Source organism: Danio rerio, chromosome 7 (assembly GCF_052040795.2).
Source record: "Danio rerio strain M-AB ecotype USA chromosome 7, GRCz13ab, whole genome shotgun sequence".
Taxonomy (NCBI): Eukaryota; Metazoa; Chordata; class Actinopteri; order Cypriniformes; family Danionidae; genus Danio; species Danio rerio.
Window position 1 is genome coordinate 39,907,814 of NC_141027.1, and position 13,996 is coordinate 39,921,809.

Genomic DNA, 13,996 nt, shown 5'->3' on the forward strand with positions numbered 1-13,996 from the left:
TGATAAAACAGCTCAGATGCAGCTTACAGCATCACTCGATGGATGTGCACAGTCAACTGCCATGTTATAAATCACAGAATATGGGACAGAATATTTTTTGTCATGTCATCTTACATCACTGAATGTAAAATTATATATTTCTATTTTAAATTTTATATAGTCATATAATTATACATTTTATTTTATTAAAAAAATCCCTGCAGTTACATTTCTGTATTTATAAAAAAAAACTTTATTTAAAAATATTTCTACATACTTATGTACCTTAATGAACAAATGTCTTAATCAATAAATAAGCTTTGTTTTTTCCCTCATTAAATAAAACCCAATTTTAAAATTAAGTAAACAAAGAAAAAAAAAAGATTGCCTCAGCGAAGCGTTTAACGTAGACGGTCAAGCCTTATGGTAGCCATTTTTGCCTTTTTTCAAGGGCTCAAAGTTCTCATAAATAGTGAGTGCAGCTGTGTTCTGGTAGATCAGATCTACATTGTTTCCAGTTCGAGACTTGATGATGTCCATGGCACACTGGTTAAGAAAGACATATTGATCCTGAAAAAGCAAACACCAACAATTATAGAAAAGCAGATGCTCTTATTGTTTATAAAACAGTTATTGAAATTCAGACATTTATTGATAAAGATCTGCAGTGCAACCATTAAAAATGTTCTGTATCTGCTTGTTAAGTTGTGACGAATGGAATACCGTTTCTGGGTCCAAGCCACTACTCAGCTGAATAGAGAAAAAATTGGTTTATGACTTCTTTTTAGTCATATCACACATTAAAGTGTTTTTTATATATATAAAATCTTGTTGTACACAACACTCTTTGGATTTGCTGCATCACAGACATCAATATTTAAACAATTTATAAAAAATTAATCACGTCCTAGCCACTGGATATTGGGCATGGATATATATTGCAATCATGATTTTTAAAAGTATCACATTGCTTTGTAAACTTTTATTATTACTATTTGTTGAGTCTCGCCATACAGTGTGGTAGAGCGCTTGTACCCAGAAGATGCTTTGCGTGATGTCAGAATTAACAAGTCTTAACAAGTGATAGTAAGAACACAGTGTGAATGTTCATAATATATCTATTATTTGTCATTATCACATGGCCTACTGGCTACCATCCATAAATTGTCTAATGAATATGCAATTCAGAATCTCAGCAGAAGTAGCCAGCCATGCATGTGCGTCTCACCTACTGTTTTTACTGTAGATAACTATGAATTCAGACATATGGTACTACTCCACTCACATACTATAACAGATCACTCAGATCATTAGGATCATATAAACTAGAAGTTCCAAGAGTTCAGTCAAAGCAGGGTGAATCGGCTTTTAGCCACTATGCTCCTTGCTGCTGGAATCAGCTTCCAGAAATGATCAGATGTGCTCCAACATTAGGCACATTCAAATCAAGACTGAAAACACATCTGTTTAGCTGTGCCTTTACTGAATGAGCACTGTGCTGCGTCCGACAGATTGCACTATCATGTTTTTCTCTTCTTCTTCATTCTTTTATATCACATTTTACCTGTTTTTATGTTTTGTTTTGTTTTTACGCATTTTTATTATTTGTTTTTATTTTTATTTTACTTGTTTCTTTTATTCTTGTTTATGTAAAGCACTTTGAATTGCCATTGTGTATGAAATGTGCTATATAAATAAACTTGACTTGCCTTGCCTATACAGTACAGAAGTGTGCATTGAAGTGTGCAGCTTTGGTGTTACCACTTATTTATAGCAAATGTATACTACTTTATTTTATTAAACAATATATAAATAAAAAGACAAAGAGAAATTAAAAAATGTTTAAGGTTTGGTTCATCTAAAAACTAATATTTAATTCCCTTCAAATACTGCCATCCATTTTTTTGTTTTATTTGATAGAACAGTAGGACGACAGGAAATAAAGTGGGAGAGAGAGAGGGTGGAACAGGATTGGGAAGGTTGATGAGTTGGGATTCTATCTCGGGACACCTGAAGCAATGTTGCAATAGTCGAGCACTAACCACTGGGCTATCATTGCTGACATACATTACCTGACAAAAGTCTTGTCGCCTATCCAAGTTTTAGGAACAACAATAATAACTTGACTTCTAGTTGGTCATTTGGTATCAGAAGTGGCTGATGTGAAGTGGCCTGAAAGACCCCACGCACCCACAACACAGAATATTCACACTCCTACCCTCAGGGAGGAGGTATAGGAGTGTGAGATGCAGGACTGCCAAACTCAATAATTATTTTTTTTCCCATCAGCTATCAGACTTTTTTAAACGAATAACCAGTGGACATAAACGGTTTCATTTTTTTTCTCAGTAGCACACTATATTCTCCATCCCAGTTTGCACTATTAATGCATACAATTGCACTCAATCTGCTCTGGCCTTCATACTGTTGTTTGCATATAGGCCAATTGCACTTGGCACTTTTTACATAATAAGCACAATTTTAAGAACTACTATACATTGTTTACATGTGTTTACATTATTCCACAATCAGTAGTATATATTATTTACACTTATGGATATTTACATTTCATAGTTATACTTCTGTCACTTTTTTGTATATACTGTATGAGTATGTCGTGTATGATATGTATGTTATGTGTATGACTTCACTGTGGAAAGCAAAGTAAGAATTTCATTGTACAGGGAAACGTGTTTCCTTACTGTGCACATGACAATAAACTAATTGAATTGAATTGAATTAAAAGGCAAAAGCCTCTAGATTACACTTAATTTACTAAAAAAATTATCATGCCTTGATTTTTAATTATTTAATTAGGGCAGTAAGGTCTGACCATGATTAGACAAAAGTCTTGTCACTTAACAGAAATAATGTACAGTATAGAATATAAAGTCATGGTGCAGTGGAAAAAGAGTTATTATTGTGTATGACTTCCATGAGCTTGGAGGACTGCATTCATACATCTCTGCAATGACTTAAATAACTTATTAATAAAGTCATCTGGAATGGCAAAGAAAGCCTTCTTGCAGGACTCCCAGAGTTCATCAAGATTCTTTGGATTCTTCTTCAATCCCTCCATCTTACCCTAGACATGCTCAATAATGTCCATAACTGGGTTGGCCAATCCTGGAGCACTTTGACCTTCTTTGCTTTTAGCAACTTTAATGTGGAGGCTGAATTATGAGAAGGACACTATCCTGCTGAAGAATTTCTATGCAGTTTCCAAGAGGTCTTCTGCAGTATTTGCGATGATTGGGATGCAGTTCAACAGATGATTCATCTAAAAAAATCTACCTTCTGCCACTTTTCCAAATGATCAACTAGATGTCAAGTTATTGTTTGTTGCTCTTACAACTGGGATTGACGACAAGACTTTTGTCAGACAGTGTACTTTCAAACATTTAAGGTTTTTTTGTTTTTTGTTTTGTTTTTTGAACACAAATTAAGTATTTCTGGAGGGAAACATTTGGCAACATTCATTAAAATAGCCTCTTTAGTGTTCAACAGAAGAAAGAAACTCAAACAGATTTGGAACAAGTGGAGTGTGAGTAAGTGATCACAGAACTCTAAAGAATGTACCTCTGTTTGCACCATGAGGGGTCTGTGCATGCGTAAGTCATGGATGATCCCATATACATCCACTACACCATCCCGCTCGATCTGGAAGATTAACCTATCAATGGCAATGAAGGTACCTGTCCGGCCCACACCCGCACTGTATTTAGAAAATAAAAAGTGAAAACAATTTCTTTTTGTGAGTACAGTAATACCACGGTCAGGTTTGATTTTATATCAGCTTATTGAGGAACTCTTCACATACCTGCAGTGCACAAGTGTGGGGGAATGTCTTGAGTACTCATCCATGTGCTCTCGGACCAGATGTCTGAAGTTGATGAGAAGCTCAGTGGTCTCAGGAACTCCATGGTCTGGCCATGCAGTGAAATGGAAGTGACGAACCGATCGAATTTCTGCTGTTTTCATCTGTAATGAAAGTAATTGTCCCATACAAAACATTTATATATTTTCATGAATTTCAACAGACTTACTAAGAAGGCTGAATAAGTGCAACATCAAATCCTATAAATGCACCGATTAAAAAGAACAGACTGCAGATCATTCCATTATGACCAACATGAGATATCCAGAGTAACCTAAATTAGCATAAACAAGCATAGCTGATGATAGTTGGGTGCATATAATCTACTCAAAATACATATGCAAAATTTCACATTATTTCGTCACGAATACAAGTAAATATGTGCACATTCGTAAATCACATTGCACAATTAATTCATTCATTCATTCATTTTCTTATCGGCTTAGTCCCTTTATTAATCCGGGGTCGCCACAGCAGAATGAACTGCCAACTTATCCAGCACATTTTTACACAGCGGATGTTCTTCCAGCCGCAACCCATCTCTGGGAAACACCCATACACACATTCACACACACACATTCATGCACTATGGACCATTTAGCCTACCCAATTCACCTGTACCGCATGTCTTTGGACTGTGGGGGAAACCGGAGCACCCGGAAGAAACCGACGTGAACGCAGGGAGAACATGCAAACTCCACACAGAAACGCCAACTGAGCCGAGGATCGAACCCAGCAACCTTCTTGCTGTGAGGCGACAGCACTACCTACTGCGCCACTGCGTCGCCATTGCACAATTTAAAGTATATTTAGGGTATCCATTCACTGACTCCGTTAAGCACTTTAACTCCATGTTATCTTCACAGCTTGACGAGTTTGCACCTTTGGAAGTATGGTTTCTTAAATTTCAATTCTTCAGCTGATCAATGTAACAAGTTTATCCATTACTTTACTGTTAAGATCGAGAGTACATACGGATCAGTAACTTCTCGTACTTCTGAACGCAGTCTGAAATTCAGTTTTTAAATTCTGAATTTAAATAATACTTAATTTTGGAATGGTTGAAATTACTTTGTTGCTATTACAATGAAGTCCATGAATACAATGAATAAAAGTATGTGAGATCCCGTTTTTTTTGTTCATTAATTAAAAGAATACTTTACCCAAAAAAGCTCATCATTTCCTCTTCCTTGTGTGGTTTTAAAACTTTGTGAGTACCTTCTTCTGTTGAACTCAAAAGAAGATATTTTGAAGAAAGCTAGTACCTATCGACTTCACTTATTAAAAAAATTCAATGGAAGGTAATAGGTACCAGCACCAAGCATTTTGTAACATTTTCTCTTTTAAGTTCAACAGAAGAAAGAAACAAGTGAAGGATGAGTGAAGGATAACATAAGTTTCATTTTAGGCTAAAGTATCCCTCACATAACATCAGTTGTGAATTTATCATTGAGTCTTGGAGTCACCCCTCCTGAAATAGAAATTGCTGTTATTAGACCAGTCCACAAAATGCCTGGTGGTGATGTTTACATTTTCTCCAATTACAAGATAATTTCTGAGGACTAACTGTAAGCATAACCCTAACCTTAAAATTTCTGGCCAAGTTCCTGGAATATATTGTGGGCAATCAGTTGAACAATTTCATATCTCTACACCATGTTCTCAAACCATGTCAGACGAGTTTCAGGAAGGGGCACAGTAACTGCTTTAGTGAGGCTTGTAAATGATCTTCTTACTGTAGCTGACTCTGGGATTAGCAGTAAATTGGTCTTGTTAAATTTCACTACTGCTTTAACAGCATAAGCCACTTTCTTTTGTAAAACAGGCAGTCTAGCCGGCTGCATATCTCTGGAATAGTTTCTGCCTGGTTTCAGTTATACTTAACAAATCATGTCCAGTTTGGTAGCCAGGGAAAGTTTTTATTAGGTATTGTGCCTGTTTGATTGGGAGTTCCTCAAGGTTTAGTATTGGGCCCAATCCTGTTTAGCATATATATGTTACCATTTGGGCAGATCTTCAAAAATATGGCCTTATGCACCACTGCTTTATGGAAGATACCCAGATTTACATCACCACTTGCTCAAATTTACATAGCACACTATCTTCAATGTGTGAATGTCTAAAAGAGATCAGGAAATGGGTGCGGTGTAATTTTCTTAAACTGAATGGATCAAAGACTGAAATAACAATTGGCACAGTGGCAGCCACTTCTAAGGCTGACAGCATGAGTTTGGCTGTTGATTCCAGCACAATGCATCCTTCTGCACAGGTGCGACATCTACAGTAGGTGTCATCTTTGATCGTCAACTAACTTTTGATGCACAATGTATAAAACTAATTTTGAAATAGTCCTAAGAATAATAAACGACTCAGATCTTTTGCTACTTTCTCTGATTCAAAAAGCTTGCACGCCTTCATTACACCTGGATTGCATTACTGCAATGTCTTATTTTCTGGCCTTCTAACTAAATCTCTTAACAGGTTACAGTACATTCAGATTTTTGTTGCTCGAGCCCTTACTTGTTCTTCTCCATTGAAACACAATACACTTGTGCTTTCTCTCAGTGTTAGGATTGATTTTAAAGTTCCTATCACTTTTAACATATAATGCAATACATGGAACTGCACCTGAATATCTTTTAAATCACATTTGTTTGCTATATTTATAAAAACTCCTCATTTACTAGGCACTTCCTGTTAAGTTCTCAGTCTCCAGATAAACTCAAGACTTCTCTTTCTTTCAAAGGCCCAAACTAATGAAACCCACCAACTTTAAATAATTAATTTAAGCTTTTGAAGACACATATTCAGACTTGTTTTTAATTGATTTTCTATTTTTGAGCTGTTTTTTTCTGTTTAGATTTACTTTAGCATATTTGGTTTAAAAAAAAAGCACACTGGAAAAAAAAAGATTTAAAGATGATGCCTTGGATTTTCTCAATTTGTTAAGTGGTTGTAAACAATTTATTTGAGCTGAATTTAAACTAGCAAATTAAGTTGAACATTAAATTTATTTTACACTAAATCAGCCCATATAAATTGTTTGCAACAATTTTAAAGAAATCATTTTTTTCAGTGGACATTACAATTAAAATGCATTATTATTGTTATTATTACTATTATTATTATTATTATTATTATTATTATTATTATTATTATTATTATTATTATTATTATTATTATTTTTAGATACACTCCTATTAATATGTATGCAACAAAAACAACTCTCTATACCTTTTCATATGCTTTTTTGTAGTATGTTTTCTGTAAATGCTGATGCTATGTTTTTAATGGGAAAATAAGAGTTACCTCAGGCACAAGCTGTTAGTAAACTGACCCATAATGTACTCCGAATAAATTACCCATTAAAATAACTTTTTTTTTTAAAATTTCTTATGCATGCATGATTTATATTGTTTTAAAGTAATGTTCAAACATAAATATATAGAAAGTTGTGCAATTTATGTAACAGCATGTTCATGTTAACATTCATAATTGTGTAATAAATTGATTGTTTGTTCAAATGGCAGCCTGGCTCAGTCAGTATTAATAATAACAATTCAAACTTACATTTTTCACTTCAAAGTCACGTAAAGTCCAATCCTCCAATGGGATATCAGAAATTGTTGTCACTGTCAGATTGCTAAAAGTCTTCATCTCTGCTGGCCAGTATTCCTCACATTTTACCTGAGAGCGACAGAACATTACAGCAGCATTCGTTTAAATTCAACATACAATAAAAGTAGGTATCAACAATGTTTAGGATTGAATGATGCTCTAAATAGTGAATATACAGTGGTAAAGCTTACTAATAAGTAGCCTATAATCTCACCCACCCCCTCCCCCACCAAATAAAAAGACTCTGACTGGGGAGATCACGAATAAAGCGAGTAATGAATGTTAACTGTACCCGGCCTTGTTCATTGCATTTGGTGAGCATGACAATAGTGTGCACATTCTTCTCCCAGATCAGCCTCCAGAAGTCATTAACAGTGCCGGGCAATGGACCTTGTGCTGCGATAAACTCCTTCTTTGTAATGTAACCCTGGAAATATCACACAGTTAGTGCATCAGTTAAGTAAAAAGCTGAAAGTCATTTTTTTTCTGTGTATTTTCACTTCCTACCGGCATGTAGTTGGCATTGATGTAGTCATCAAATGGGCTGCTGAGAACAGAGAGCTTGACACGAGAAGAATCGTCTGTTCAGAATACAGAGAGCGACAAATACATGTTAATTTACTAGATGTGAAGGGAACGCAGTATTCTGAAATTGCTTAAAGGAAGAAACTGAGGTTCTTACATGGCAGCACATTATTATATCGATTCTTGGCTTTGTTTTCAGGAAACACAGCAACAGTCTTTGATTGATTTATCCCAACCGGCCTTAGATCCTACAAACAGACAGTAAATTCAAGTTCATTTAAAACAGTCTATCTTTTAAGAATTGGAGTTTATTATTTTTATAGAAAGTACATTTTAAATGTGTAATGAAGCAATTGATTCAGTGTAAAATGATTCAAGAAGTCATGTAAGTGCACGTTACATTTCTCTATTCAAAGGACAAAAATAATCAGAGCAAATGAAACAAAGGCAACAGTGGTCTTAAAATTGTCATAACAAAAGTATATATTATTATTATTTAATATAAATAATAAATTTAATCTAGCTAATTTTGATGAATTACCTATAACTTTTGACTGCTTTTTCTTTTTTATGCTTTTATGCACACATTATATTTCACATGCATGTGCAAAGTGACTAAAATTGAAATTAAAACACAAAAAACTGAGAGCCATTAATAGTTAAAAAGTTATATATATATATATATATATATATATATATATATATATATATATATATATATATATATATATATATATATATATATATAATTTGAAGGAGAACATGACTTTTAAAAAAAAAAACTGAACTGAAACTAAATTATTAAAATAAACTTGCGGGAGTTAATTTATGTCCTGCGGCAAAATTATTTTTTTATTGTAACTTTAGTGATTTAATGATCAATTTATTTTTATGCTTTTGATGAAGTAGCATTCAACTTAAGAACCCTTTAGACCATGTGCCGGATCATTTCTCCATGTTTTGCTTGTAATGTCTTTAAATAAATAATTATTTAGGCCTATATAATTATTAGTTTATGATTTATGTACAATAATTAAGACATAAAATTTGATAGTAAGATATAATCAACAAAGAGTAATGATAGTGTAAATGTAAACTGTAAATGAAAAAGCTTATTTATTGACTGTCTAAGTCCTATCACTATAAAATAAACACTGTACGTCTCTCTATTAGGCTAAAACACTGCTTTATTTATTTATGTATGTTTGTACTTTTATTTAAGTCATCTTTTATTTATTTAGTTTTAATTTCCAAAAAGAATCCCCATTACACTCAAGTTTACAAATATAATAAAGCTTAACAAGTTTTTGATGGTTAATGGAGGAATTTTAATGCTTTATTTCGTTACTTCATCTTCATTTACAAGCAGCAGGGTATTTACAGCTACTATATATTTCTGTCTGTTTGCATCCCATTCCATTGTGCCCCCTGGTGTCATAGTTGCAAACTGCTGTCACACCTAAAAACATGTTCTCAATCCCTTAATACCGCCGCGGCACTACATGAAGTGGTTATTTTGAAGTGTCACCCACTGTATATAATCACCTCAAATTCTTCAGCAAATCCACAGAAAGAATCAGCTCTTTGTCTCTTATAGTAAGCCTCATAATCTTCCACCTTTATCGGATCACTCCTGTGGTAGCAGTAAATTACATATCATAGAAAATATGCATTTATATAGTATATTAGAAAAGCATAGAACACTAATACAGCAATAAATGTGCTTTTCTATATATAGAAAACCCTTATGACACAATATTTATTATATTTAAGACAAGCAATAATATTAAATTAATTCATGAATATTTAAACAAAAATGTATAAATACTTACACTTTGTTTCTGTAAGAAACAAGCAAACAAACAAACAAACAAACAAACAAACAAACAAAAAAAGAGGTTACATTATTAAAGGTTCATTTTTTTCAATGTGTATCATGCCTGTTGAAGTTTACCAATCTACTTACCTTAAAGAGTGGATAGGAACACTGTTAGAAACTTCTTTTCTTTTCTTCCTATGGTATTAAAGCATAAATGTAATTATCTAAATGCCACTGACATAAAATCAAACATACAAAGAATGATGTAATCTAGAAATAAATATCTTTACAAACAAATATCCTTTAAATCCAGCATCTCTAACACTAAACTGAACACCACAAGCATCTATAGTAGATATCTATAAGAAGTCTTACCGTGTACAAGCCACTATCCCAATGATGATTACAACAATGATAACAGTAACACCAACTCCTGCAGCTGCTCCTCCTATTACCACTACGAGATGGAGAAAACAAAAACACTCATTAAAGATATCCAAAAAAAGCAGGGGTTCCCAAACTTTTCAGCGTACAACCCCCAAAATACCAATTCCAGTGCTGTATAAACATAAAAAAAACATTGCACACAACAGTGCACTCACACCAGTATGGTCTATGTAAATGAGCTTATTGACAACACAAGAAAAGTGGAACAGTCTAACAACCATATATTTTTTATAGTCATTATTCATTTTTTTTATTTAATATTATACCCCACAATGTTCACAGCACAAGACTATTCTGGGTTTAATTTTGGAGGCCTCAACTTGGAGATAGTCTTCTATGTTCAGTCTTGGCTTTTATTTTAAATGTATGTGAGTGTCTCATGACCCTCACTTTGGCAACCACTGACTTAAAGTATTGGTTTGACCTGTTAAACTGCAAATATCTTAACACAAATATCTAATCAGCCATCTGCATAGCAACAACGCTGTGCATGTTAAGTATGTTGATATTATCAGGAAGATCTGTTGAAGTTCATGAATAGGGGATGAAGGTGATTTGAGAGGCATTCAATTTTATTTAGTGCACAACTACGAGTATATAGTTCATGTATACATACATAGATCAAGGGCACTCAATAGGCAGGCTGTGCAGACTAACTTGACGTGCCATTGTTTTTAACCATGTGAGATTTTTTAACCGAAAAAATATGCTGCTGTCTGCTAATAAAAAAAGTCAGACAGTGATTAATCTGATTGTTTACTCTGAATGAAAATGATTTTGCCATAACCCAGTGTTTCTCAAACTTTCTCAAAACATTTGTTACACACTTAGGAGGAGGAGAAAGGTTCCAAGCCCACCTGTCCCTAATATCGCAAACAAAATACTAATAAACTAGGGCTCCAAGTTTACCTGTTCAGATATATTGAAAAAACAGCACATTTTAAAGACATGACATTAAATCACCACATTAAAACTTTAGAATATAGTAAATAATAATATTAATTTTGTTTGCAGTTTGCCTCTGATGACATCAAATTCAGAAACTTAGAATATGAAAGCGTTTCTCATTTTCCAAACTGCATTCAAAAACAACAAACTACTGTGACAAAAATGAATATTAGCTATTTTAATGGCTGCAATGAGCCTGTTTTGTAGTACACACATCTTTTAAAAACAAGGTTGTTGGCTTGATAATGCCACTCTCAAGTCATGCTCAGTGTTATTATAAGCTCCTTTTTCTTTTTGATGCCGCAACATTCACACATAAAATCATTTTACAGACTATTATATTTCAATGCAACATTTTTTCCACAGTCTGAAGCTGAATCAAGTAAAACTTTGATTTAAGGAATTAATAGAGATGACCACAAAAAAGGTAAAAAAAAGGACCAAATTTCCTGCAGTTTGTCGTTTGCTTGAGAAGCAATGCCAAATACAGTAGATTTAAGATACATTGCTTTGTAATTCTGGGTGTTTGAAATAGATTAAGTAATATTAGCAGAGATGAGTTACTGTTAAAATGTGAGGAAAAAAGTGTTATACACTTAAAAAGTCAAAGTACTGTCTTTCATTCAAAGTACATTATTATGCATTCATTTATTCATTCATTTTCTTGTCGGCTTAGTCCCTTTATTAATCTGGGGTCGCCACAGCGGAATGAACCGCCAACTTATCCAGCAAGTTTTTACGCAGCGGATGCCCTTCCAGTCGCAACCCATCTCTGGGAGACATCCACACACATTCACACACACTCATACACTACGGACAATTTAGCCTACCCAATTCACCTGTACTGCATGTCTTTGGACTGTGGGGGACACTGGAGCACCCGGAGTACATTATTATATTGGATGAAAATGAAAAAATATGGTTTCTGATTATAATCTTTATTAAATTTGCCTTTAGACAAAAAACAAAGTGCCTAGGTAAACTCTAAAACAATAGCTTTTCTTTAGTATTTTAATTTTAACCCAACTGTCATGTGACCACATGGAAAAAAAAGTTACTGTTATGTGCTTTCAGTTTTTGATGCTTTTCTAATATGAGTTTGATAACTTTGCATGACATGAATATTCATACTGAAAGAACCAGCAAATAATTTACCTATTTTTTTTAAAATAAATTAACTATTAACAGCATAGCCTATAACATTATAAGCATTTATCATAGTTTGGTTCAGAGTAAAACGTTACTTGAATTTTAAAACTTCACTTGGATCCAAAGTAATTCAATTAATCATGGTCTATAAAAAACAACATTTTACCTTTAACTTACTGTATTTCATTTTCCTTGGGAAGAATAAATATTTTTATGCAGATTGAAATAAATTTTATAGTTTGAACCAAAGTTACTTTGAGAAAAAAACTACAAAATTTAGCTGCAGCAAATTGCAGTCATTTTTTTTAAAAAGTTGGTTTAAAGTGTAATTGTTTTCAGGGTATGAATACATTAAGAAACAGTCTCCCAGTCTTTACCTGGGTTCTCTGGCAGAGTGACACTTTGATACGCAGATACGGAGTAGTATGATTTAGATACATCCACTTTACCATCTTTTACCTCCAGAAGAGTGAAAGCGACGATAGCAAAACTGCAAGGAAGCCAAACACATGACAACATAATGCAGAAGACATTCTGACAGTAGTGCAGGTGATGTGCAAGGCAGCATTAGGAACATAAAGCAGTGGCTCTGTTTAGTTTAGTGATGGAAATAACCGGTACACTGTTATAATGCCTTTTAATTTATGCAGCAATGAAGTAAATGCAGAGTATGGGAAGTGTGTTTGTTTACTTGTAAGTGCCTTTGGCATTTAGTTCTCCATTTGTGTATTTGTTCCATTTACTTCCATCTCCAATGATGATTGTTTCCAGCTCACTTTTAGACACATTTGTTTTGACAACAGCCAGGAATGTATCGCTTTGCTTTGCTTTCCAGTCATCATAGGTTTTTAAGAGGCATTGATTATAATTTTGATTGTTGTCCAAGCAATCTGCAAAAGAAAAAAATCTTATTTAGTACACAAAAAAGCTTGTTTTTTTTTTTTACTTTTTACTTGTTTCTAGTCAAATTATCTAAAAAATTTTAAATCAAGTAGCATTTTCTAGACAGGTAAAGCATTTTGTCTTGTTTTCAGAAATGATATGTGCAAAATTAAGTAGGTTTCCCTAAAACAGAAAAAATAACCAACGGGGTAAGTAAAATAAATAGTCAAAAAGAAAAACATTTATTTCTGAAAACAAGACTAAAGAATTTAAGGTATTTGCACTTGACAGACAAAAAAAGTAACAAAAGCATTTTTTTCCAGTGTAAAATGCAATTATGCTTTTTTATTATACATTTGATAAGCCAACCCATATTATAATTATATATTAACAAGCACATCTAAACCGAATAATACATTTAAAGTGCTAAAATCAATAAAGACCAAACTGAAAATAAATTAATTAAATTCTTTCTAATAAAATATAATCAATAATAATTACAGTTTAAAAGTTGTTCATATTGTTTTATTCTTCAATTCATGCTTCTTCAATTACATTTATAAACAATTAATTGATGAAATATTGAAAAAAATAATAAATGTTATTTTTTTAAGTCTACTTATGAAAGAATCCTTTCAAATGACTTGAGTAATGACACTGAAAAATGTCAAATAAATAACCATTTTAAACACATTAAAATAGAATTTTTTTTTAAGTTGTGGTGAGAATTTCTTTCAAAAACTTTCTAAAAA

General features: G+C 33.1%; 2 protein-coding genes across 7 annotated transcripts in view; one reads left to right on the forward strand and one right to left on the reverse strand.

Moving 5' to 3' along the window:
• Positions 1–13,996, forward strand: part of esyt2b (extended synaptotagmin-like protein 2b) — an 846,120-nt gene that overhangs the window by 210,215 nt on the left and 621,909 nt on the right. The gene's annotated exons all lie outside the window — the stretch shown is intronic.
• Positions 394–13,996, reverse strand: part of ptprja (protein tyrosine phosphatase receptor type Ja) — a 57,616-nt gene continuing 44,013 nt past the window's right edge. For 2 of the 5 annotated variants that reach the window (XM_087259541.1, XM_087259540.1), the window contains exons 19-23: positions 13,054–13,252; positions 12,740–12,852; positions 10,194–10,275; positions 9,954–10,013; positions 9,545–9,632 (exon numbers count right to left, since the gene is read on the reverse strand). In XM_087259541.1, coding sequence (XP_087115667.1) covers positions 9,962–10,013; positions 10,194–10,275; positions 12,740–12,852; positions 13,054–13,252 — 446 coding nt within the window. In that variant the 3' untranslated portion in view covers positions 9,545–9,632; positions 9,954–9,961. 5 annotated transcript variants of the gene reach the window in all.